Raw genomic sequence first — 27,764 nt, forward strand, 5'->3', positions numbered from 1 at the left:
TTTAAACAATGCTGTCTTGATTTTGTTGGTGCAGTTGTAATTTCACCTGTAATTATCCAACCTGGAGGAATGACGACAATAACGCATCTATTCACATGCAATCATTTGTCATTGTTGATCTTGGATTTATGGTTGGCGATGACACATGCAACTGGATTATTCCACTGGACGTGTCAGGAATGAGCAACTGAGGTATTTCTCCCATGGACCTTCACCCAACACGCCTGCTCGTCTTACTTACCTTCCAGATCAAATCTGTGATATCCCAGAGTACAAAGGGACACCACATAATGATTGGCCTGTTTTTTTTTGTTTTTTTTCCAACTGTGGGTGGATAACCAAGAAAGGTTTGGCCAGTCGTCTCTGTGGCTGCGAGGCACAGCAGCCAGCTAAAGGCCGTCGTTTTGGGGTGTGTCATCCCTCACTTACCACAATGAAACAGTCACCATGAATAAGAAGAGGAAGTTGCATCATGTTTTACTGTGTGGAGGCATCAACAGACGGACTAGAACTAACCTGCAGACAGCAGCGCAGTGAGTGATACTGGGCCAGGGCTGACTCACTGACATACTGTGAAATCAGTCAAGTGTATTAAATAGGTGCAATATTACCACAAAAGGTAAACATAAGTCTAGACTTTAGTATGGACTTCCCATTGCCTGGGAAGTGTTCAAACACACACTCCTCCGTGCTATTTCCAGTTAAAGATGGGTGCAACAGGCCAATGATATTTGAGACATCGTCTTTATTTCATTATGAGGATCACTCTTAGCCTTTCACATATTTGCATTCCCTCATCTTTTATCCCATAGACTTCTATGGACGTACAGTACAACTGCGCAGTAATCTTTTGATGGCGTTGTTTGTCGATGTTCTGATGATATTTTTCCACATTTATTGTACAGTATAAAACATTAGAAGAGGGTGCTAATTCTGTTTAGACACAACAGAGTAAATGTGCAGGCTGAAAAATGACTATCAAACATACACTATATCATTTAAAATTCAGTTCAAGTTTTCTGTTTTCATTGTCCTCAGCTACGTTGACAAGGCATCACAGACAGCAGTTATTGAAAGTGAACTGAATGGAACATTTTACACTGTTATAAAAATTACTCTTTTGTCATATTCTTTTGTCCTGTTAGTTGAAGCTGATTCACCAAAGTACCCTGTACATACAAACAGTCTGTCCCTTTATCTCTTACGCCCCCTCAGACAAACTGACTGCTTGTTAATAAGAACCACTAAACAAAAACAAATTGCTGAGTCACTTCCTGGTTTACAAAGAACCATAACACATAAGGAAAATAGAAAAATAAATCATCATTTAGCTTGAGTCCTTCTTCATCTCTTGAGTCTGGCATTGGGGAGTAGAAATCGGTGCCCTCAAAAAGCTCAAATACCCCTTTCCCCCCTTGTAAAAAGGTTTTTCTTAGACCAGGAAACTGGTAAAAAAAAAAACCTTTCCCTCTAAAAAAGTGCATTCTGTCCATTAAAGGCTCAAACATCCCTTGTTCAGCTGCACATGGAAGACAAATGTCCATGATGTAGATTTAGATGTAATGAAGCTGATGTCTGGTGTTTGTCACACACTGATGACCTCACACATTGGTGACCTCGATACTGGTGTAGCCGCGGATCGGGCTCCCCTCGGTCCTGGGCGGAGTCTCGTCTCGCATCTCCCGAGGCAGGGAGCCATAGCTGCTATGGCAACTCAAGTCCCGCCCACTGCGGGCTTTGGGGCTGAACCCTACCGGAGGCTGGGATAGAAACAAGCGGGAGTTAGGAACAGTTACATTCATTTTTGTCTCAAATTCACTCAAACAATGGTCTTGTTTTGTTTTGCTGATGCAATGACTACTGCCGACAAGATTTATCATTATGATCGAGTAAAGTTGATTTGGTCTGCTGTCATACTGTATGTCTTGTCTGCTCCATATGTGTGTTGTTGTGTGCCTAATATGTCAATCCTGTATTGTCTAACTGTCTTGTAACATGTCAGCACTTATCCACCAGATGCAATTCCTTCTGCATCAGCTCTACTTGGCGAATAAAGCCGATTCTGAGTCTGATCTCGATTCTGCCACTCAAGTCTGGAGAAACTCTTTGACTCTAGAAAAATTTTCCCAGTATCAATCACGTTCGCCCACCTTGACTGCCCTCCTCCTCAGAGAGCCTTCGTCATCGGTGTGCCGGCCCGAGGAGCTGGGTGGTCTGCCCAGGGAGCTCTGGCGGAGCAGGGTTGGTGGTGTTCCCAGACCGAGCCGCTCGTAGTCCTGCTTGGCATTCGCCCTGCGGGGAGCAAGGGAGGGATCAGTGCGCTGGGGGTAGCACCAAAATAGCTTTTAGCAGACACTAGAATCCACTCTTTTAGAAACTTTAGCGATGAATGCGACATACAATATTCACCCTCCGTTGTCACAAATAGTCCCACTGAGGTCAGAGGATGTCAGTGGTGTGTGATAGAGAATCACATGGACATAGTTTAGTGTTATCAGTGTAACAGTGTAGCTAATCTACTCACACAAAAACAAAGGCTGAGTATCACTAGCACTGTGGCTGAGGTCTATCTTGAATATCTCGCTTTCTCTCTCTCTCTCTCTCTCTCTCTCTCTCTCTCTGTCTCTCTCAATTCAGCTTCAATCAGCTTTATTGGCATGACAAGTAATTTGTGTGTTGCCAAAGCTTACATAAATAATGGTAACAATAACTGATAATAATCATAAGCAAACAAAATGAAATTGTAACCGCAGACTGTAAAAAATAACTGTTAACTAATGCAGATCAAACAGATTATGTAGCACATAATCTGGTAATCCCCCCCCCCTCCCCTCTCTCTCTCTCTCTCCCTTCACCTGGCCGGCCCAATCAGGCTTTTCATCTCCTCAATGAGGTGTCGGCGAATCATGTGCTTGCTGCTGGGGATTCCCAGTGCTGTTGCCATGGCATCGGTGTTGAAAGTGGGGTCAAGCACCATGACCGCTCCATGCACTCCGCTGCTTTGGAGGCTCTCGGCAAACTCCTGGGCAGACAGGTAGAGACAGGTCAAAAAGTGATTTATTTCATTCAAAAAAGTAAAATCTAAAATTCTTACGGTGCTAATAAATCGGAATTCTGTGGGCGAGAGGTGATATTCTCTCAAAAAATCCTCTTGCTCTGTGAGAAAGTAGATTTAAATTCAATAGTTGCTGTTTAATATCAAAATTAAAACTCCCTGAGGATATTAACAGGATGTCAGTCCAAACAGCCTTATCTCTATACACCCTGAATGTTGTCATGCCTTTTAATGGAAACAGGTTTTCCTGTGCCAAGACTGTAGACAATGTTGACTTGGGATATTCATATTACAGCATCTGCACAGAAGCTCTAATCTCAAAGGATTTGTAATCAACTAGTAGCAGCTTAGAATTACAATAACAAATGCTTTCTATCACTCTCTGGAGATAAGAAGCACTGAGTAAACAAAATAGCCTCCATTCACCACAATGCCGCATAAGTATTATATAACTCTCAACACATTAGTGTCTTTTTAGTATCATTATTTCCTAAAAAATTATTTGCTTGATTGCATGTACTCTGATTGTACGCAACTTTTATGACTTTGCAAGCTTTAGTTTGTTTCAGCGTGTGAGTACAAAAGAGCAAACGTATCATTTGCATACCTGTTAAACCTGTTAAACAGAATGCTTTACATGTGGTCAGCGTATTCATGGTATTCTGTTGTATCACCTCACAGCCATCTCGGTAGGCAAATAGCAGGTGATTGTAATAACTTCACATGTTATCATAATCAAATGACAGTCACAGCCAGTGAGCTGTGTGTATGGTAATGGTAGGAAATGCATGTGACATCATGGGAATACTATGAATAAGGTACATTCTTTATCTCTGTTCCCACCTTGAGATCAATTTCTCTGATCCACCTGATGACCCGATGAGAGGTCCAGACCAGTGGATCCACATTCTGGTGCTCACACTGCATCCGGCGAGCCTGGAGTGCCTGGGATAGCATTGAAACACACACACGCACACGCACACACACACACACACACACACGGCAAGAACAACAACCTCTTCATACACCTGAAGGGTTCCATTTCTACCTATCATTTGAGCAAAGAGTACAGTCACTGTATTCCTCTGCTTGTGTGTGTGGCGTGTGAAAACGGCACAGATTCTCACATACCTCCTTGTCGAAACTGAGCGAGTGCAGCAGCTCGATGCCCAGCAGCAAGCTGACCTGGTGGAACTTCTTGGTGATGTTGAGGTGGCGCTCGAGATCGCGCCGCGTCAGGGAGTTCAGCATGCGCCCGTCCACCAAGTGGGTGTGAAATGCCTGGGAGTACTGAGGCAAACCTACGTCGCTTAACCAGGCCTTGGCAACCCAGTGGTGGTCCATGTCTGCAGCCTTGGACAGCCTGCAGGGAGGGGAGACGGAGGGCAATTTCTTGATAATCTGTAATACTGTTCATAACATTTCATTTTCATATTATCTTAATTTTCACTGTGGCACAAAAAACAAGCACAGAAAAGCACCTGAGTATTGTCAACAAATGCACTGTATTATGAAACTGCTACATACAACTTAAAATAAGCTTCAAAGTAGTTGCAAACATAGTGAAAATGTGGCCTTTAATGAATGTGTATGACTAACCATTTTATCTCAGGATTCAGAGTCAATATTATGGCTTCACTGAACACTGAAGTAGTATTTTGGAGATGTATGTCTATAATGAGAGATGTAGATCCCACACTACATACATGCCTTGACTATATATGTCCAACAGATGGCCCTCTCACACTGTCATGAATTGCATATTTACAGCACTTTCAGTGTGAGAGTCACAGAGAAGTGTCCGTTTCCCTCCCTCACCCTCTGCCGTTCTCAGCATCTCTGTAATCCTCGATGGCCAGGCGGAGTTTCCTGCGGTGCATGGAACTGCTGACTCCTAAACCCAGCTCCAGGTCCTCATCCGTTAGCCCCAGCAAAACCTGCAAAATGTCAAGGTAACATTGTTACACTGCACTCTTCAAACTTGAACTAAAGCCACACAATTTATGTGTCCTATAAAATCGGCAAAAGCTCGGTGACAAGCAAGGTCGGTGGTTTCAAAATAGTGGATTGAAATAAGACAATGTGTTGCTGACCTACATGTATGCCTTTGTGCACAATAAAGTAAAATGATAAGTGGAGTCTATTATGTCTGGTTAAAATATTGTATAATAATTGAATATAAAGTTCCATGGCCCTATCAAGCAGATAAGTCAGCCTACATCATGTTGATGGTTTGGGTCCCACCTTGCCACTCTTGACATTTTCTGAGCAGGTGCGAATGTACATGGGCATTGCCATGACAACCTCCAGCCAGGCCTGCACAGTGCCCGCCCTCCACTGGGACATAGGTGTAGTCCTGGCTAGCTCCACCTGCTGGAGGCGGTCCAGCTGGTCCTCCGATCCATCTGACAGGCTAAGACTGAGGCGGGTGGGGCTGGAGAGACTGTCTGAGTCTGGTAGGTGGGCGAGGGGAGGGGGAGACATGTGGGTGAGGCAGTTGTGGGTGTGAGTGAAGGCAGAGGTGGTAGTGGGTGTAGTGGGCAATGAAAAACAAAAGTGGATTACAATAGATTAAAACAAATTAAAATCAATTCAACATAAAATAAAATCAACCAAAGGGAGAGAACTGGGTGGCACCTCGTTTCCTCAAAACGAACACGCTTTAACAACATATTACACTTTTGGCTGCATGACAACAAGCCAGAGTTTGCCAAGGATGTTGTAAACAAAGTTGCCACTTTTATAAACAAGCTTCCCACTTACCAAGTCCATTAAACGGGCAGCTGTTTGAGCGGTTGAATTAATATGGCTCATCTGTCTACATTAGCCTGCAGCAACTGTTGCATGAAAACAAAGGGTCTGCAATTTAGAAATTCCTGTTATCTGTTTTGCCTTGGAATTGCGATGTATACTCAACGCCCCTTTAAATTAGTTTTGTGCATGCTAATTCCCTGTAGACTTGTAATGCTTACCTGTTATTGTACTGAGTTGGCCCAGATATTTCCTGTTTACATTTTTCACAACAGATTTCCATGTGTGGATGGGTAATCAGGCCGGGAAAGTATTGGCCAGCTAAGCAGTTCACTTTGTTTCAGTTCAGTTCACCTGTGCTTTAGTTCAGCAGTGTGAAACCCATTTCATTGTGATTACCAGTGGGTGGCAATCTAGGACCATTTTTGGCCAGGGCTGTAGGCACAGCACCATACATTGCCCTGAAGTTGAACATTGTGAAGTGTGCATGCCTGGAGGCGTGGCTTGTCGAGTAGAGGTGTGAGGTGTTGCTTGGTTTGTGCCTAAGATAGTGCCTAATCACTGGGAACACCTAGTCTTGCTTATACAACAATATGGCCTTACAACAATATAGCATTTTCCTTCAAATAAGACAAAAAAAAGAAATATCCCATAATCAGTGTTGCATATCTTGTCCAATACTTTCTTAAATCACTACTTCACCTCAAAAACTTCTTCTTGATGCAGTCCTCAGAATAAGCCAATGCTACATGGACACTATATAATGGCATATAAATGCATACACCATCATCTCCAACCTAGCTTATTCAAGAATCTAGGCTGCATCATCCACTTACACAACAGACATCTCAATAAAGCTTTCTGCTCTCCTGCCAACAAATGACTAGAAATTACCATTCAATTGCTCCTGTATGGCTGAACAGGTAAACGCTGCCAGGGTCAGTTTGTTTCCCACTGGGGCCATCAGTGCTAAAACTGTATGGACTCCTGGTATTGTAATGCGCTTTGGATAAAAGGATCCACGTAATGGCATAAATGTTCGTTTTAATTGTAGTATGCATATGAGCTCAGTTATAAGGGAAGGCCACAGAATCTATTGAGCAGTTGTCCTGCCTGTTGGGTGCTTGACTCTCTGCATCCACTTTGTTTCAACAGTTATCTCAGTGGAACAATAAAGACGAAGTACTAAGTATTCAATCCACATGTTCTTTCTGTTTTCAACAATTCTCCCTCTGCTTGTGTTCCCTTGTTTCTGTTGTTTCCAGCAAAGACAGACAGAAAACGCAGGGCAACACCAAGATGAGACCTACAACCCTATAAAGAGTCTGGAGGAGAGGAAATGATTTCATGCCCGGTTCAAGGAATTCTAACATCTTGGGCAATAAAACTGCATTGCAGGTGCAATCTTTGTTTCACTTCATCCCATTCACATTCTTCAAATGTTTTTGGGTAGCCTATACTCTACAATATTGCTATTACACTTCTCAAGTTGAAGTTAGTCTTAAATGCACATAAAACTAAATTTATTAGGTTGTTTACAGCCTGCACAAAACGTCACCATCCTGACATTAGGGGGGACTGAATTAGAAAAAGTCTTGTCCTATAAGTATCTATAAGCACATGGCTGGATGAAAAGCTATCCTTTAATATGCATACTGAAAACCTTGTGAAGAAGCTTAAGCTTAAACTGGATTTTTACTTTCGTTTTAAGAAATGTTTTTCTTCCTTTGAGGCAAGATAGAAGCTAGTCCAATCCACATTTTTGACTGTGTTAAACCACGGTGATGTCCTGTATATACATGCATCCTGCTCAGTGTTACGCAAGCTAGATTCTGTTTATCACGCATCTCTGCACATCATTCGGAATGCTAAATCGCACACTCATCGCTGTAGCCTTCACGATTTGGTTGGTTGGACTTCACTGTCGCCACGTAGGAAGCTTCACATGTATCTTTTTATCTACAAAACTATTCTTGGTAAGCTTCCTTCCTATCTCTGGAACATATTGTCTCTTGCCTCAAACAGCTACCACACTAGATCCACAATATAAAGTGACTAGGGTCAACTCTGATTTTGGCAATGCTGCCTTCTCTCATCATGCGCCCTAGGCATGGAATAACCTACAGTATCGATATTAGATTGGAGACACTGCCCCAATCAAGGATTTTAAATATCTTATTCAGAAATCTTTCCAGGAACATTGTAACTGCTTTTAATAACAGACAAGGCTGCTTTATGTGCCCTATGTGACTTGTAATGTATGTCGTATGTGTTTTATGTGTGGTATATATATAATGTGTTTGCTTATAACTTATTCATGCTGCTGCCTTGGCCAGGTCTCTCTTGTAAAAGAGATATATCTCAAGAGACTTCCTGGTTAAATAAAGGTTAAATTAAACCAAAATAGAAATTTTCTCAAAATAGATCCACAATTGAATGATTGTGAATAAAATTATTTTATTAAACATGACTTGGGTAATTCATCTTGAACTGGATGCTTTTATGTGCTCTCCTAAGAGCAATGCATAAGCTGAAGGTGCTCCTCTAAGTGCCCCTCTGAGAGCAATTCATATTGAGCTGAGTGGATTTGCTCTTCCATCAGAAATGTACTATCGAGCAGATACAAGGTCTCTTTTCAAACACCGGAGACCCAGAGAGGGCACGGCACACTCCTCCAGACCTGCAGACTTGACTGACATCCGTTTAAAGGCCAAACTGTTGCCGTGGAGACTGCTGTGACCTGAGAACTGGGTCCTCTGAGAGACACCATCAGTCTTATTCGGTTTTAAAAACTCCTGGAGAATAGAGTGGGTTAAAAGAACATCTCAGCTGTGTGGCTCCACCACTGTGAAAAGATTTGTGTCCACTCAATATATTCTTCTATGTTTCTGAGGCCGTAACAGAACAGTGCTCGGTGTGGAGTGTTTTGTAAAGCTTGTGATGCAATGGTTTGTATAGAGAGATTATAGCAGTATGTACAGTTCTCATAAGACACAAGAGACTTGTCTTGTGTAAGTGATCAGTCCCTTTCAGTTGTTTGTGTAAAGGAGCTTATCCCCACGGCAGCCATTTTGAACTTCGGTCACACAGGTGAGAAACTCTATCAGAAGAGCAATTATAGCTCAGATGTATTTATCATTTCACAGATTCCCCACTGAAAAACATATTAGAAACAAATTAATCTCAAGAATCCGGAGGGATATAGGTTCACATTTTAAGTTAATATATTTGGCCCACTATAGCTAGATACCGGAATCTAGCCTATAGTGAGCTAGTAGCTAAGTAGCTAGTAATCTAGCTAACTTCCCTGCTAAATTCAAGCAGTTGTTGTTGTTCCCAAGATTGCTAGATAATTTGACAACTGTTAGATCTATCTGAAGTCCTCACTTATGTGTTGAAGTAATGCCAGTTTTATATAGTATGCCAAACCTCCGGGTCGAGTTTCCCACCCCGAGTGTGACGTGCTCATGGATGCTGAGCGTCCATGAGCACGGGAATAAGGTTAACGGGAATAAGGTTAATAAACAACAACAAAAACACTTGCTAATGCCCTCAAAACAATATTATATAGCACATAATTATTTTAGGATGGTATTGTATTTGAATTGGATCATCTGATATAAAAAAACAAAACAATTTTCATTCAACTTGAAGAAGGGCTTAATTCGAAGGTCACTTTTTGATGTTTCTGTGAGTTATAAGACATCTGCAAACACAGTTTGCAACCCAGCAGCACTAATTTTGAAATTGATTGGAACCAATGGACCTTAGTCTTACTGGGATGGATTGATTACTTGGGTCACATGACTGTGTCCAGAGTCCAGGGGAGGTCAGACAGGAGGGGTCAGTATTAGAGGTCAGGGGTCAAATCAAAGCAGAATGTTATTGACACCAGTGCTGACACACATGAGTTCTGCTCCAACAATCTGTGATGGCTTCCTTTCCATCTCCTCTCTTTTCTGATCATTTATTCCAATGTGGCAGAAGCGGAGGGAATGCTTTTCAGTGTGAGTAATGAGGTAAAAGTGGGAAAGAGAGGAAAGGAGGCCATTTGGAAGCTTTTGGGATGCAGTCCGGTCACAGATGGACTTGCAGGGCTGAGGGAAGCTGTCACGCGTATGTTAAAAATGGCAGCCCCCCAGCATAAAGGGAGGTATTAGGATTAGAGCCATACCACAACAACATGAACAAATACACACACAAACATCAACATAGGGAAAGAGAGGACAGCCACATGGAAATTCAATGTCATTTATTTTATTTTAAAATAATCTTATTTTCTCACTTAGTTCTTTTGAGTGTAATTTTGTTGCCATGCCTTTAAAAGTTCTCTGCTACTATCCACTTCTAAACATCTCAGGACCTCAAAACAGAAGTCCTCCATCGAGGCCTACATCTTTGACTTTAAATAAAACTCTTTAATAATAATAATATTAATTTCATTTCTGTAATGTTATCTCATTTACAAAAAGTAAAATATTTGCGAGAAAAACATGAGAGAGACCTTGGCTCACAACATAAAACGATACAGTGACTTTCATTTGATATGGTATTTTTATCAGGAGAGGATTATCAAGGCTGGTTGAATGAAAAAAAGTTATCCATGATGTACGTCTAGCTTACTAATGTTTAATGAAAATGAGTGTTGACAGGTTGAGAAACCCGTCATTGTTCTTATACACTTTATTTCATGACATATCTTTGAGCTACCTTAGTTAATTACCTCTAAATCCAATATCTTCGAGTCCAAATGTGGGTTGAGCGAAGGGTTAAATCATAATCCTCTCACTGCTAATATGGGCGCTCTTTTGACAAGCATTGTGGTTAAATACAGTTCCAATGTAATCTGTGTCTCTATACTGACTCAGGTGAGATTGACAAATACCCGGTGTTAGTTTAACATCAGGGAGAGAAAAGATTTCCTGGGGGGCAGTGCAGACTCCGGCTCAATCCAGTGAAAGGATGAAAATAATCCGACGTCTGTGGTAATTCTTTTGCTTGGAGAAACACTATTAACCTTTGGCACACGGTTAATTGCTTTTTTCAGCAACGGCCTGAACTCGGCATCAGAATTTTTGGCGAGTTCGTGAGGTCATGGGATAAGGTATGCATTTGCCTCGGACTGATTAGCCTGCCTAAATCTGGTGCTAAACCTCCAGGGATGGCACTTGTTATTGTTATAAATAGTTCATTTAGCATCAACTCCATGCTCAGGCCTCTAAATTGAAGCTACGGCTTTCTAGTCTTGACCATCATTCTCATCATATCTACTATCAATTAAAAGTTACCATAATTGATTGAATTGAAGTTTGTGCTATCATTTATTTTGTGATAATAGGTGTCATTTATTTGCATCATGACTTTTCCCAGTCTAATTCCAATTCCGAAAACTCTTTCAATACGTGATTCTGAAGAATGAAGCCGTAAGATCCTACAGCAAAGGGGATGGCAAAAAGATCTCTTGAATAAGCAGAATAATCATTATTTAATGATTGAAAGCGGGTTCTCTCTTTGACTTAACTTTGCTGACCTTTCATAATTCTTCTGCAATGTAATTTTGGTCGGTATGCCTTTCAGGTGCAGATTCAAAAATTCAATTTCTATCTCAGGATGCTTGTCTCCTCTTGAACATTAATCAGAACATTCCTGAATAACACAAGGTCAGTTTTGCGAGTCTAATCATTTCATTTTAAATGGAGGAAAATCATGAATGAACATCAGGAAATCAGTAACTGACCTCTCTTTTTTTTTTTTTTTTTTTTTTTTTTACAGACAATCTATCACCTTTTCAACAGCATATCCAGAGGGAGACATTTCTGTTTAATAGGGGAAAGGTTTTGTTCACCATGCATTTGGGTACCGGGGCTACATGCATGCATATCACACATGCTTCTCAACAGATAGAAAACACATTGGTCAATTTCTTACATTTCCTGTTTGGCTTCATGTTGCTGTGGAACAAATAGTTCTGCAGAGAAAGCTTAATCCTCGCTTAGCGGTGTCTTTGAAGTCTGATTTGAGCAAACATGAAGGAGTGCCTCCCCACAGTTTTGCTGGTCGTTGAGGGAGGCATGGTGCAACCAAATTGGAGGTGGATTTGAGGAGTCTGCATGTTGCCTACAGGAAACTGTTCTCATCATGGCAGTGTGAAAGGGGATGGACCAAGCAGGACAATAAACAAGGAGGAGTTTAAGTTAAAAGGTAGTGAGGGGCGGGAAACATGTCAAAAATAACAAAAGGCATTCAGGACAAAGAGACATTTACAAGCACAAAGTGCACATCAACTGTTATTTACAAGTACAGCAGTCCTTCAAGTTTCCAGTTGATTGAAAACAAAAAAAAGTCAAAATGTAAAGAACAATTAAAAGAACCAATAACACAGCCATTTTGGAGGGCAGATACAATAGAACATATCCACATCTTAGCTGTGTCACACTGCCCACTCTATTTACAGTACTGTACATACATACAGGTGCAATTTGCTCGTAAGGTTTACACTTCAGCGAAGCAAGACGCGCCTCAGGCTTCTGACATGGCCTCCGACCATGGACAACACGTACATGCACACACTCTCACACACACACACATACACACATCTGCGTGCGTGCGTGTGAGAGTGCACACGCACACACACAATAATGTCCATACACATTGACACCAACACTCGCCTTTGACAACACTCATCCTCCCTCAAACACACACACACACACACACGCACGCATGCGCATCGACACTATGCTCTCCTCCGCCAATTGCCACAAAGGCTCCTCAGGTGGTTCGCTCTGACATGTGTGTTTTTACCAGTCTGCATCTTCCTCTATGTAATAATCGGGGGTTGAAGTACCATCAAACAAACCAGGGTCCAGGGACTTGCGCTGCTTGCCCCGGGCGAAGACACGCGACAGCGAGCCCAGCCCCATCTTCTCTTTCTTCTTCTTACGCTTCGCCTCCTCCAGATCTTCTAGGGACTGAAGAGAGAGAGCGAGAGAGATCAGAGGGAAGAAGATGAGATGATGAGATGGGCAAAGGAACAGAGGGGATGCAAGGGGCAGAGAAGTCAGCGAAAGGGGTGGAGAGTGAGCGAAAAAGAGCAAGGGAGAGATAAAAGTTCACAACGCGGAGAGGAAGTGAACAAGCTGCCAGACATGCACTTATTCACAACCCAACAACTGACCTTCAAATAAATCAGCACAAGTCACAGTTGCAAAGTGAATAGACTGCAAGGGGCATGCATTCACTCAGCCAGAAAGATGGCAGACGGAAAGGCAGCGGCAGGGCACTAGAATAGTAGGCTACTACGAAGGAGGTGATTACTTGGGAGGGTGCGATGGTGGGCAGCTCTTACATTGCAGAGGGAGTGGGTCCGGTGGCGCGGCGAGTTGATGTCGCTGGGCGTGGACGAGCGGTCTCCCTCCACAGCCGAGGCGTCGGAGATGATGGAGGGCTGGCGGGAGTGGCAGGGGCTCACCCGCACCGCAGCCACTAAACAGGATGAACGGGAGGGAAAAGTTGTTGTGTTTGGGCACCAAAAGTAGCATAGTTAGCACAGTACACCTGACTCTCAACAAAGGCACAACACCCTGAGACGAGAACATATGAAACTTTTCCCAACCAACACCTTCGAATAATTTGCGGTGGAAAAGCGGCTGTGAAAACATTGTCACAGAGGTTGAGTGGCTCTGTATAAAGTGTGTGTGTACTAATTAGGCTGAAACATATAGCACAACAGATGGCATACCAATTTGGGCGATCGTGACTGTTATGTATGCTTCCGCCTTTTCTCTTCTTTGTCCGCTTCTTTCTCCAGCTGTCTCCAATTAATCTGCTACCTGTTTGCACCTGTAACCCTTGACAACAAACTCTGGCAGTAGCCATTCTTGTTTACTGGCTATGTAAACAAGGACTCTGGCAGTACTTTTTCTTTTGAGGAAGGAGGTACCAGTAGTGCTGTTTTCACCGCTCTGCTTGGTTAGGTTTGGTTTTCTCTTATCTTTTTGGTAGTTTAGGGGGAATCTCTCAGTCCAACGGCCCACTGTGTGTTTGGCCAAGGCACTTCCCCATCTTTTTCAGTTTGGCTGGGCCTCCTTGTTTTTTGTGGGGGGGATCCTGTTATCGTAAAATAATTACTTTTGCCTCCAAACTGAGGTTGGTGACTGTTACATGCTATATTGCTGACCTGATGTGTAATGCTGACCCCATGTGAGCTGTGGTTCAGTGAGGTCATGGCAGTAATTATTGGATCTCCTATGGTGTATGACAACCCAGTCACATAATCACATAGAAAAATGTGAACCCAGCACAAATGTTTAATAGTGAATGCTGTGAGGAGCAGTGAATAGTAGAAATAGAAGTTGGGGGAGCTCAACTCAAAACTCACAACTGACGGAGGTTGTAAAGCCAAAATATGTTCACGGTGACTGCTGAATAAAGTGCACAAAATGTTAGCGCACTAGATTTTTACATGAGTGGAGCCTGCTTGGTGGCCAACAATGGAAGAATGAGTTTGTACTGAGCAGACTGCAGGGGTGAATGAGTGAATGAGTGAGTTTGAAGCAGCTGAAAAACAGCATGGGTGTTCCAGCAAAAATAAAGGTAAACACCCTCTGTGAGTCAGTTCATGTGCGTGTGTGTTACTACGTACAGGATTAGGGTGTGTGTGTGTTCATGTTGTCCTACCCTGTCTGTCGGTGGGATGTCCCGTGTGGACATAGAGGGTCTGCTGACTCTGTCTGATGGCAGCAGTCAGGGGAAGGTCCGCCTGCATCACCCACTCCTGGTTGTTGCCGTTGACGACCGTTTCCGTGGGCATGGCCAGAGAGTGACGCTTGGGCACATCCTTGGTCAGGGTGGCTAGTGACTGTTTGGCCTTAGGAGGGTAGACACACATACAGATAAAAACACTCAGAGAGAAATCCAACAACAAGCAACAATCTGACATTTTTTCTGGAAAGAAATCCTCATAGAAATTGCTGTGGTTTCTGAGTTTTTTAATGATTTGATATGATAAGTCCATATGCTGGGTAAGAAAATTGACATAAAATGAAGCTTCTCTGGTGCGTTGATTTTGAATAGGCTTAATTCAAGAACCAAAAATGGGAAATCGGCACTCTCAGAAAGATATCTTGATTGCTTTATTTTACATGTTTCAAATAGAAAATGTAAAGCTTGGCAAACTTTCACTTTTTTTGGTTCTTGAGTGAGTTTTGTACAAATATCATTGTTGTTATCGCTATTATTATTCATGTCTATGTTGTATGTGTGTGCGCCCTATGCAAATGCACATATGTGTATCATTATGTAGAGCCGTGTATACAAAATCCCACTACAATGCACTGTGTGCGCGAGGATGTGTGAGTTTTCCCCTGGGCTTCTCATCTGTTTGCCGCCTCATGAAAAATGCAGCTGTATTCCTGTTCGTCTTTTGTTGTGTGAAATCTCTCCCTACCACTCCTGATGCGGAGCTGAAAAAAGGGACAGAATATCTGGAGGATGTGTTTGCTGCTTGTTGCAGTGGGGGGTGGGGAGCTTGGAGAGAGAGGGAAGCAGTGAATAATGAAGCTGTTCTATAAGTTTAATGAATACATGTGCCTAGTCACAAGAACACAAGTCATCCTCTGTTAGCTGGCACAACAATGGACAGCTGGAGCCTTGGGAGGCGTGTGTGTGTGTACGCATGTGTGTTTTGTGTCTGTCAAAATTGTGTGTGTGTCTGTGTGTTTGTATGCATTTTGGTTAGACTTGACATGTTAATGTTTGCTTGCTAGAAATCTTGCTGTTGTGCATCTCTTATCATGCCAAGCGGCGAGCTGCAAATCACCAGCAGCACAATCACCGTCATTACAATCATCTCTACCTACCAGCGGTCTGACGATTATCATTCATCGTCCTTCACATGCAAAACAGAGAACAATCACAAACCTTCAGAGCAATCATTAGCTGTCACAAGATTTTCTGTATTTCTCCCAAGCATTTCCCCAACAAGATCTTTCCCCCCCGATTAGGCGTAAAAAAAAAACATTCAAATCATCCACAATTGGAATCCTTGGGATCACTGTTGTTAGGATCACTGGGATCAGTGAGGGGCGGCTGGTTAGTGAAACACGTGCAATCGGGGCGGGGGCTTCCCACGACAACCAGGTCACAAGTAGGAGAGGTTTCCAGGGAGCAGAGGGGTCAAAAAAAAGGTCAAAGTTAAAGCGGGAGGGGCCTGTCTTACCGCCGTGACCCTAGGAGAGGAGTCCCTGTCGGCAAGCCGGTCAAACACCCGGAACTCCATTCTCTGATTCACACAGTTACTGATCTGGGGGGTTGGAGACATGAGGGATGGCTATACTGTACATTCAAAGACTTTCCGTGTGTGATTTCATGAATCCAAAATAGTGCATGTTGATAGAAAATGTAAAAACACTGCAAGAGATCACATACAACCATACAACTTCTTTTCATTGTTGTCATTGTCACTGGTTCCAACAGCTGTGGTGGACATGTGACTGAGCCAGGATAACTCTGTAGTTTAGTTCAGTTCAGTATTAATAGTTAGAGTGTAAGACATATATAAGTGTCCTTCTCCTTCCTTTTTTATTTCCTTTCATGCAAATTTAAAGGCCTTCACTATTCTCAAGGACATGTTCTTCACATGGAGAACACTGCAATCTGTCATATCTAGCATCAAACTCAACAATGGCGAAGACAAAAGCACAGATACAAGGTTTTTCAAAAACATGAATACTAAGTGGCTGTCTCTCTCTCTGTCTGTCTGTCTGTCTGTCTGTCTGTCTGTCTGCTTGCCTCCCTGTGTGTCTTCCTGTCTGTCTGCCCCTCTATCCGTCTGTCTCACCATGGCCAGCTCGGCCTCCAGCTCCTTGATGCGGTTTTCTTTGAGGTCCAGCTGAGAGCGCAGCACCCCCGTATGCTCCGTGGCCTCCTTGGTCTGCCGCCGCAGGTCCCACTTCTCTCTCTCCAGCAGGTCCTTCTCCTTGGCCAGCGCCTTCACCGCATCCTCACTCTCCTGGTGGAGGAGGAGACGGGGAGATAGCGATGGGTTGATTCACATATCAATCGTTCCAACAATATTTTACAGCGTTTTATTTTGTTGTTGGTTTTTTTGGGAGGGGGGGGGGGGGGGCTGCTTTTTACTTTATTTCTTCTAAATTACATCAAATTTCTAGGCTATAAATAATAATAGCCTAGAAATTTGATCTTACTATTCAAGCGAAAACAATGGCCATTTAGCCATTTGCTCATTCCTGCCATTTCCAGGAAAATGGGCTGATTGTGGAAAAGGGAACCCACTTGAAATAAAATTACACATTTTTCACTACAACTATGATTATTTTTTATTTATTTATTTTTTTTGCGTTTTGGGGGGCGGGGGAGGGGCATATTTGATATCACAGAAAATAACATGATATTCAATATTATCGAATATCGGCTCAAGCCTAGCTCCAAGCGAGCCAATGCTAACACAAATATGAGCTCGTTCAGGACAAAGACACTTGTTATCTGCCTACCTTGGCAATAACTTTAATTCTGGCTACTTTCCAAACAAGTACGGCATCTCTTTTTAGGTGCTTAATTGTTAAGGCATTATTGGAGTGCCACAAAGCATCAGTAAATATACACATGCTTCCAACCTCAATGCCATAGCATCTTATTGTAGCGTCCTGCACATACATCCTCACAGACACACCCACAGACTGTCAGCACTGATGAACACACAGCCCAGCTCTTATAGAGATGCTCCGTCCCAACCACAGTCACAACAAACATTCATTCATTCATTGTCGTCATCACATGAGACCAAAACAGCGTGCTATTTCATGGCACAAGCACGATACTGTACAATTTGTTCAGCAGTTCAATTGTTATGTTTGTGTATGGGTTAGTAGCTCTGTTGCTGTTTCCGGCATATTTCATTCGGACTGAAAAAACCCTTCAGCCATGTAGGCAGTGCCACCTTTTAGTCAAAAGCCCCGGTACAAATGTGAGTGATTCATTTCTTCAAGGGGTCAGCAGGTCACTTAATGAACCCATTCTGTATATCGGTTAGTGAGAATTTAACCCAGTTTTGACTTTTGCATGACAGCCAAAAAGTGCTGTTGGCAACTTGGCTATGAAACTGTCATTTTGACAAAGGTGAATCAATTGAACCGGTCGTGAATCGATTCACTGCTATCGGACACGGACAGCATGAAAGAATCAAGTTAAAAGAATCAGTGTTCCCACCACTACAGGGAGAGAGAGTGGGCGTGAGAAACAGACAGAATTTCCTTTTTTCCCCAAACGGAATCTATTACAGAACGCTACACTTAACCAGATTAGTACTTGCACACATACACTGTTGCTAAGGCTTTAAGCATGCATACAAATTCCCTTTTTTAAAAAACATACCCTATACTCTATATACTGTATATATTATATATGTGCATGCAAAAAGCGTGCACCTGGATATGGTCAGAGCATGGGTGTCGTACTTTTCTGTGCTGCTCATAGTTGCGTATGAAGTCCCGCAGCTGCTCCTCCCGGCTCTCCAGTGTGGCGTAGAGCTGCTGCATCTGGTTGACCAGGTCTGCTTTCTCTGCCTTCAGACGCTTCCGGTCTGCCTTCATGGCTGGGGGGGGAAAAAAAGACGTAGAGAGACGTAGAGAGAGAGATAGCGAAAGAGAGAGAGAGAGAGAGAGAGAGAGAGAGAGAGAGAGAGAGAGAGAGAGAGAAAAAGGTTATCAGGTGGCCATAGAGACTGAACAATATCCGTATGACTGTGTATCTTTATGTGTCTGTGTGTGTGTGTGTGTGCACGAACAGTATATGTGTTGTGTGTGAGTCATACATTTACTGGGTAAAGGAGAAAGGGAATGTGGGTGAAATAACAAAGGGGTGTGCAAGGGATGGTTGGCAAAACACCACAGAGAGCGAGAGAGTAACAGAGACAGGGGTCTTGGACCTGCAGAAAGTTGGTCCAGCACAATACAGTGAGGCCATGCTGAATCATGACAATACATTTTCTGAAAGGGAAAAAAAAAAAAAAAGCACTGCAGAGGCTGACAGTTTACCTTGGGATTAAATATATATCCGAGCTTTTCAGTGTGAAGTGTGCTTACAGCAAGGCACGGATGATGAATATACACATTTTCTTTTGAATTAATTCACAGAAGAAGAAAAAAATAGCTACAGCTTCTGGTTTGAATAATATTATTCATTCACTCACTGATAGAAAGAAAACCTGCATGTTCCCCTGTTCATGCAGAGCACAAAAATGACAAAAAATAAATCCTGCTGACCCTACTCAGGTGTGATTTAGCACTAGCAATTGTGATTTAGAACTGGCAAACAAAATGTGTTATTTGAGGATGATGAAAAATAAAAATGTCAATGAGTGATGTTGATTCATGAAATTGGCTTGGCCTTGTCAAGTGAACAGTTTCATTGTTTTGCTTTTTGTCAAAACGTTTGCTAATAGCTCAAGTGAGAATAATAAGGCTATTCCTGAAACTCTTCTACTATCCGCTTGAGTGAACTGGAACATCTTAACAGGAGCAAATGTGCATCTTTCTACAAAGTTAAATTACTTTAAAGGATTCACATATATACTTATATGGGTCTTAGATTGCCAAGATGTTTTGAGGTGATTCATGCAGCAGCATTCATTCAGTAGCTGTGCTGCATATTAGTCTTTGATAAATAATGCATCTAAAGAAGTCATTTTCTATGATTTTGTTCATTTGCAAGAAGACAATAAAGCAATTATACAGATTTGTTGATTGAGTGGACTCAACCATTTAAATGATTTTTTTTAGTGGACAAAATCCACAAAAACTCTTAAGAAACGGACGGCTAATACTGGTAGTCAAAATAAATTGTGCATGCGCTGTTGTCCAAAACTAAAACATTAACATCTCATGGCACTGTGGTTTAATTCAGTGCCCACAAGCTCTCCACTGAGAATAATTGGGCTGTTAATGAAGCAGTGTTACATTTTTATTTGAGTATGGCAACATGAAAGCTTTTCAAGAGTAAAAACTGTTAAATATACCTGCTGTTGCAGGTCTAATGTGGCGTGACTGCTTCTTGATAGAGAGGTGAATCACACATGAACTCTTCTGTCAATCTCCTCCCTGCTTCTGGCTTCATTAGAGGCTGGTTTCTCTCTCTCTCTCTCTCTCTCTCTCTGTCTCTCTCTCTCTCTCTGTCGCACACTCTCTCTAAGTCTCTGACACCTCACCCACGCATAATGATAAACAATATGGTTCAGTTTAGTGATTCAGTAATGCTTTAATTTTCTCAAAGACAACATCTCCTTCTTTCTCTCCTCTCCATCTGCCATTCTCACACTCTCTCCCCATTTTCTCTCTTTTCCCTCCTTTCTCATGCCAGGCTGTTTTCCAGACATACTCTTTAAGCTGAGTTTCCCTCCAGCTATCTTTCCAAACTGACAATATATTCCTTTTCACATTTTCTGTGTTCGCACTCAATCTGTCCACCTTTTTCCTCTTTACTCTGACGTCTTTATCCTTGCTGCACGGCTGCTAAGACTGTTGAATATGTCACAGCACTATACAGTTGTCTATTTTTTCTCTCAAAGCTTGTCATCATGTGCTCACCTTTCCTTTTCTTCCCTCTCTTTTGTCTCTCAGAACCAGCTGTGTGTCATTAATTAACTTATATCACAGCCTGGTTAATTGCATGACATTCACAAGTTGCGTCTGGGGAGCCTGGTGGAATGGAAGTGCATTTTTACAAGGACAGATTCACCCTCTCGTTTCCTCTCCTCCATCTTTCCTCTGTCACCCTCTCCTATCTCTCTCTTTCACCCATTCTTCGAGGGTGGAATCTGCAAGCCAAAGGGATTCGCGAGCCAACTGCCCCGGCGAGAGCAGACAAGAAACGTCCCTCATTGGCCAAGAGAAACAGGAAACCTCCCCGCACCTGCCTCAGGAAGAGAAATCAAAGCCTCCTTTGAGATGAGCCAGAACGCTGCCGCTGCCTCGCTTCCTGCACCTGTGACCGCTTGGCAGCGCGAGCCCTCCCCATGTCGGACACAAGAAAACATTGACTGCGACTCGGAGAAAGGGTCCATTCAGAGTCGCAAATCATGTTAGCGGTTTGAAAAAAGCACCGCTCCTTACCGTTCATAACCTATTTATGAACACCTCTAATGGACAGAGACGGTCCTGGGGGCAGCGCTGCACGCTCACTGCGGCTACATTAAGGCAGACAGGTGAGATGGGGGAAGCACTAGCATGTCTCCTCTGCTGACAGCCATATTAATGACTCCCATACTCGGTGGCTCTGTCCAAGACGCCAGGCCCCCGCGACTTATTACCAGATGAGGCGGAGGGAACCACCTGGGAACCGTACAGACCTGCAGCTAATGTGTGTGGAGCTGGAAGAGGAAGAGGAGGAGGAGGAGGAGGAGGAGGAGGGGAAGATATTGGAGAGACTTGAATTTAATGGATGTCTTTTCATGGAAGAGTCTTATCTGTGGAAGTGCCTGTCTTCTTTCTATGTGTGTGTGTGTGTGTCTGTGCACACATATGCACGGTGTAGTTTGGGTGCTTATTGCTGTATATCTATTTTCCCTCTGTGCTCAAAATGTTCAATGCTCCTGTATGTGTGTGCATGAGTGTGTGTGCGCTTGCGTTCGCGTTCAGTGTAGATCAGGACACTTGCAAAACAGAAATTCACCACCAACAGCTCAGGCAAGCCAATTTCATCATCTCCCCACTGTTCAAAAAAAAAAAAAAAAAACTACATGGTACAAAAAACCCCTCAACTGCCTGTACCACAGTCTCCTGACATTTTCTGTGAAATCTGCATAAGTGGCTTTTAGCTCACCACACGAAGGCTCTTTCACTATCACAGCTGTTGTGCTTTTATGCAGGTTAATGCGAGCATCTACTGCAGTATGCTAAAAGCCTTTGTCTGCTCAGCTCTTCTCTGATGCTTTGCTGCTGGAGGGCTTGGATTGCCCGCGTGGAGTGGTCCAACTCATTAGCGACTAAACAGGAACACCGGGCTCCTGTGGGAGTTCCCACTAGCTGGAGTGGCTCTTTGACTTCCTGTATTTTGAGACTGACCGAAAAAAAATAAAAAAAATGGGAGGGATTGTCACCAGGTTGTGGAATGGTAGGAGGGAAAGTCTCTGTGTGGAGTGTGTTGGGAGTATTACGCTCTCTGCTGCTTTTTTTAACAGGTAGTAGAGTAATGGGATCAGTGTCTGATGTTTTTGGTGCCGAAATCTGCCAAAAATCTAATATGTAACACCCAAGTTGCTTCCATGCATGATAGTAACACAGATTTGTGAATTTCCTTCATATTGAATGACATGTTTGTCACTTGCTGGCCTTATAGGTGATAAAATACGGATCATGCTTAATCCAAGGCACATTGCTATTATACAGTCCTAGAGATTAATTCTGTGTACAGCACTGACAGTAAAATATATATATATTTATGTTTTATATCCATAACATTGCTTGAAGCACATATTATCAGCCCTTATGTAAGGTCAAATCCTCTAAGACTTAAGCTAGTGATATTCGAGTGTCAAACCTTATTCAGGAAGAGAAAGGACTTTGAATTTTGATTTAAGCTACTGAACATTCTGTGACTTTGTGAAGAAATAAAAATGAACCTCAATCTGGTTCACTGCGGTTTGCACACATCATTGTAGTATGCGTTTCACATCCCATTCACAGCGCTTTCCTTCTCTCTGGTTAAATAATAACCCTCATTATCTGCTGTGCCCCATCTATTCTATTGCAAAAATAATAACATCTTGTCCATAATTTCAGCTCGATAACATTTTCTGCGTTTCTGTTTTCAAAACACCTCCTAAACTCGCTAGCTCTAACAATCAAGTTTTCCCATTGGTCTGTGAAGAGGATTTTTGCGAAGCTAAACAGACAACACAGGACAGCGTCCAAACAATATTGACAAGACAAGCCCATGCATGGAGAATATTAAATAATTAGGTCTTTCGGGAATTAATATCCATAGAATATGCAATTTGTACGCCTTCGACTGAATTTAATGTTTTAGCAGAGACTTCAAGCTGCTATCCGAGGTTCACATTACCTGCCGTAACACACAACAGGACTCCAAAGACAGACAAGCCTCACCCACTTATCAACACCCGCTCAGATAATGATGTTCTTCACGTTAATGAATGGAGCCACTCCACATTGGCACCACTCCATATAACTTGTGTCCTAAAGAGAAGGGACAGGCTTTTAGTCAGCTCTTAACATAATTAGTTGGGGAGAGAACAAAAGAGACATCGGCTCATAGAAGGGAGCCCATTGTTCAGGGTTTGGGATTTTAAATCTGCCAGCTGAATAATGAAGTGGGATCCTTGGAGCTGGTGTGCTCACTTTATCTCCCCAGCACCCACAGCACACACAGTTCACAGATATTACAACGATTGTGGGAGGTTGATATCTGCATTTCCAATATCAAACACAAAGACAGTCCCAACTGAATAGCAGGTAAAGCTGCTACTGTATCAGGCTCCTTTGCACTGATGTCGTAATGATGAATGACAATGTTACGGCATGTTAATTAATGTTATAATATGAACCCACAAGCCCCAGAAATGACATTTGACCCTTGGTACAGTGGCGATGCAAGAGCTATGGAGCTGTAGGTCGCACAACCAGTGAGCCCCCGTTAAAAATAGATCAAACATGGCTCATTAATGGGTTGTCCGGCGGGGCTTTGGGGTGTGTGTGTGTGTGTGTGTGTGTGTGTTTGTGTGTGTGCGGTTTGAACAGCAGCACTGGCAACGCTGTGACATCAGGGAATCAAGGAGAGAAACATACTTTGATCCAGAGTTACTTTGCTCCAGTTAAAAGAGATTTAAAGATACACTGAGAAGACAGAATGACCGCTTTCTTTTGATTTACGCTATTCAAAATGGTGGTTGCCCAGTCTGATGTACTTCACACCGACTATAATGGGCTACTGTGGTTATTATTTTCTGTGTCATTGTCTGTCTCAAACAGCACCTCATTACTCGCCACTGTGTTTTCACTGGACCTAAAATGATGAAATGAACCGGTGCTGTAATACGCAGTAAGGCTGACTGTTCAGGTGCAAGTTACACAACATCAAAGTAATAGGTGAGCACAAAAATGAGGACAGCAGCAACAGAGTTTCTAGACAGATTCTCATTGGTACGTTGCCTCTCCTTCTGAGGATTGGTGGATGACTAAGGTACCCTTGACAACCACTGGGTGCCACTGTGAACCAAACACATGCTCTCGCTGGAGACCGACCAATTTGAAAAGATTGAACTGCCGGACAGCAAAACCTCCTCCTCATTACTTGTTATGATGAAGCTGCTGCCAGCAGCAAGGAAATAAATCACTGTAGATTTGCGAAAATATCAGCCCACGATGATTTTTCCCAATTCAATTGGAGCCTTCTGAAAAGGGCCTTAATTTGTTTAAAAAAAACACTAAAATCCATTGCAATTAATTGAATGTTATCAGGTTAAGTAGCCCAGTGAGAGTGTGGCGGCACTGTGAGTGAGTATGCCTGTGTGTGTGTCTGTGTGTGTGTGTGTGTTTAAGTGTGAATTGAGGAAAGATGCCTTGTAGTCAAGGACAGAGCTGCTTTCTGAGCACGTTGTAGCGTGAAATGACACTAAACGGGCCAGGCAGACTGTGCTTTGATGATACATAGCTGTCCGTGGCTTTCATTTGAGCTCTGGATTGACTGGGAGTCCCTGAGTGATAGTAATTAGCCAAAGCGGAAATGGCTAATTAAAACCTGGCAGACAGGGCCAACTATACTCTGAAAATTCATTAAACACAAATTTGATGAGAAATTGCATAAGTCCAAGCGGGAGTCGGGTAAACTTATAAACACCTCTAGCAGAACAGGCCAATCGTCTTTTAGCCAAACTGGAGTTTCTTTCTTTATTATGCCTCTACTTTTGGAATGGGTCGTTGGAGATCCCTTAGATAGTTTCGGTTCATTGTCATTTGTGCACTCCTCTTTAAGGCGGAGGGGGTGAAATGACTCCACCTAACAGCTCTTGGGCCAGATCGAGTGCCCATGGGTATCTCAACAAAACCTGCAATTGTGAGCGCTTGGCAATTACCCACCATCACAATTATAGTGCTCAGAGGCCAATGACTAGCATAGAGTGGGAGTGAGCACAAGCCTTAACACTGAGACAGTGTGGGCATCACAGCCAAAGAAAGGGAGAGAGAAAGAGAGACAGAAAATGAAAAATAACTAGAAAATAGAGTGAAAAGTACTGTTCCTCTTTGCATTCTCCATTTTGTATTCATAGGCAGCAGAAAATCTGCATGTAATTTAGCAGCAAACCGTCTGAACCGAGGTAGGAGTGGCAACACCGTTTCTGTGAACCATTCCCAAAGTAAACAGGTATTATCTCAAGTGGCAGAGAGCAAAGGAGGGATGATGCATTTCTTTCACGCTACTTCATCACTCCAGCCTTTCGGTTTTTCATCCAAACAGAGGCAGAAGGAAATAAATAAATAAAAATAAGAAAAAAACACAAAGCCACTCTGCTTCACAATAATTGTTGGTAGCACTTCAATCAAAAACCCCTAGGGTGCTTAAGTTCTCCAAACATTGCTCTCATTCTTCGGGGAAAACACTTTGTCTGAGCATCTGGTGGGATGTTCACAATATGCCAGCCTTGTGAAAATGGAGAAAAATCAAATAGACTCGACATCTCGCCTCCAATCAATTGGCAGCATACGGAAATTGCCGTAGTTAATGAGGTATTCTCAAGAACACTTGGCCTATGTTTCACATCAGAAGTCGCTTTAAAACCCGACAATCTCCAGCTCCAACAACTAATGAGTCTTTTTGTTGGACTGCAAACCCTTCAAACACATAAAGTAAGAAGGCAAAGAATGCAAACAATCAGGCTTTGGAAGCATTAGGATAAAGTAACCAGGTTTCTGTTCCTCTAGGAGTGTGTTCCTCCAGTGTTACCATGATTTTAATGTTGTCAGAGTACTCCGGGAATTTCATTGAGGCCCGGGTTTCGCTCTTCGGGATTGAGCTCTCCTCTTCAAAATAAACCCACACACTGTAATTATCACCAATATTGCGCAGTACCATGTGCAGCAAGTACAGGAAGAGAGAGCATGAACGCACTTAGTGGAAACAACTGGTAAAGCAACACAAACAAGTAAATGAGACAAAATGGGATGACAGATGTGTTTGCAGTTTCTGCTTGGAAACAACTGCAAACATAGCTGGGGGCAGAGCCAGAACTGCTGGCACCTACCAACCATATGCAATGGGCTGGAGCAAAGTAATAATGATAAAGCTAGCTAATAGCGTTGCTGGCCTTTCACTGGAACCTTAAAAAATAGTGTCCTCGGACTCTGAGCAAGCCACAGTGTCAGCGGACAAAGATAGAGTGTGACAGCCGCGCACAAACAAAGGACCTGAACACCAGCCAGTACTGTGGCCAGGTCGTGTGGAACATAATAATAAAAAAAGATAAATATTTCAGATATCTTGCTGCCTTCACCACTGAATGCTAATAAGATTTTGTCCATGGTTCACACTCTGACAATTTGGACAAAAGAACCACTAGTACAGCAACTTCTACTTTACTCCTCATATTGAAACAGCATTAACAATAATAACAAAAACAGCAACAAGAACGTCATCCCACTCAAGTTCACTTCAGTTTCAATCAGCGCCAGAAGCTTTTCAAACACAACCCAACTAGAATATGACAACAGGCAATTTCCTATTGTCCTCCCACATAGCCCAGCTTAATTGCAGACCAGATCCACCCCGCTTAACATTGCCGGGCCTTGTAAGCCAACCAACATCACCCTTTATAAAGCTTTCATTAGCTGCTGATTGCTGTCACTGCCTGCAGGGGTTCGCAGGCTTCGTCCTTCATTAGCAGGCCTGAGTCATACAAATTACTGTATGAGCCTGAGTGCAGCCTGTTCAGACGGCAAAACAACCAGCCGAAGACGAGATAAGTGTTTATTTGATGGTGTGCTATTCTATTCTGCTCTGCCCTAGTCCATTTTGTTGTGTTCAATTCTTCCAAAAAGCGTAGGCTGCAAGTGTCAAGTGAAATGTCGCAGCAACAAAATCCCCTGACAGCATGTCATGTGTTTGTCTGATACCAAATAGCGGTTTGTGCTTTGCCTCATTCCACGGGAGATAATTCTTTGAAAAGAATGATTCACCGCTGTGCTGATGACATCTCTGCTTGACGCTCTGCAATCCACTGTGCACCGTGTGACAGAACTTGTGCATTACTTTACCCTGTGCACCTTGTCTGCGAAGGCCATATGCAAGTGTAATCCCATTTCACATACACTCATCTATAACAGATAGAGTGCACCCAAATGCTATGGCAGCTTGTTAGTCATGAGAATCTGTACTTTGCTTTGGTACTCTATTTTTTTTTAAAGGATGATTCCAGCCATGGTGAATGTTAAGCCCATTTTCCAGAGTGCCCTCTCTCCCTTATGAAATTCATGTGTTTGTTTTTGTGGCAGCCTGTAGCTAGAGGGATTTCGTACATGTCCAACACTAAACACATATTTTCGAAATTTTGAAACAGGTCTCAAAGCCGAGAAGAAAAATGTTTTTTTTTTATTATCATTAGGTTTGACAGATTTGTGCATCTACATGTTGAAGAATATAATTGTGTACTTAGCACCTTATTCTAATCCAATTCATAGGAACAACTTTCAGACGGAAAAACTCTCTTCCTCAGCTGAGAGACCTGAAATGAGGCAGGATGCATCCATGGAGGACGTTAGCGATTGGTGCAAAGTGCTGTCTAAGCTTCCGATATTAACAAAGAAGTGTAATTAAAGATCGCAGTGAGAGTTTTGGGTGAAGGCCAAGCTAGTCATGTTAGTATTTTGGGTACTTTTGTGATCGTGCTTCCTGACCTATCCTCATCTTCATATTCAGAATCTAACATTGTTCT

General features: G+C 42.7%; 2 protein-coding genes across 2 annotated transcripts in view; both read right to left on the reverse strand.

Moving 5' to 3' along the window:
• Positions 1-747: 747 nt before the first annotated feature.
• Positions 748-5,539, reverse strand: kazna (kazrin, periplakin interacting protein a). Its single transcript, XM_078288079.1, has 7 exons — positions 5,300-5,539; positions 4,874-4,992; positions 4,187-4,418; positions 3,899-4,000; positions 2,856-3,022; positions 2,151-2,292; positions 748-1,760 (listed from the first exon to the last, which is right to left on the reverse strand). The coding sequence occupies exons 1-7, from the start codon at positions 5,537-5,539 to the stop codon at positions 1,602-1,604; spliced, it is 1,161 nt and encodes a 386-aa protein (XP_078144205.1). The 3' UTR covers positions 748-1,601.
• Positions 5,540-10,043: 4,504 nt separating this feature from the next.
• Positions 10,044-27,764, reverse strand: part of LOC139920220 (kazrin) — a 145,830-nt gene continuing 128,109 nt past the window's right edge. The window contains exons 5-10 of the mRNA XM_078288315.1: positions 18,280-18,416; positions 16,644-16,814; positions 16,023-16,106; positions 14,483-14,672; positions 13,152-13,288; positions 10,044-12,774 (exon numbers count right to left, since the gene is read on the reverse strand). Coding sequence (XP_078144441.1) covers positions 12,604-12,774; positions 13,152-13,288; positions 14,483-14,672; positions 16,023-16,106; positions 16,644-16,814; positions 18,280-18,416 — 890 coding nt within the window. The 3' untranslated portion in view covers positions 10,044-12,603. The remainder of the gene's footprint in view (positions 12,775-13,151; positions 13,289-14,482; positions 14,673-16,022; positions 16,107-16,643; positions 16,815-18,279; positions 18,417-27,764) is intronic.

This window comes from Centroberyx gerrardi, chromosome 14 (assembly GCF_048128805.1).
Source record: "Centroberyx gerrardi isolate f3 chromosome 14, fCenGer3.hap1.cur.20231027, whole genome shotgun sequence".
NCBI classification, from domain to species: Eukaryota; Metazoa; Chordata; class Actinopteri; order Beryciformes; family Berycidae; genus Centroberyx; species Centroberyx gerrardi.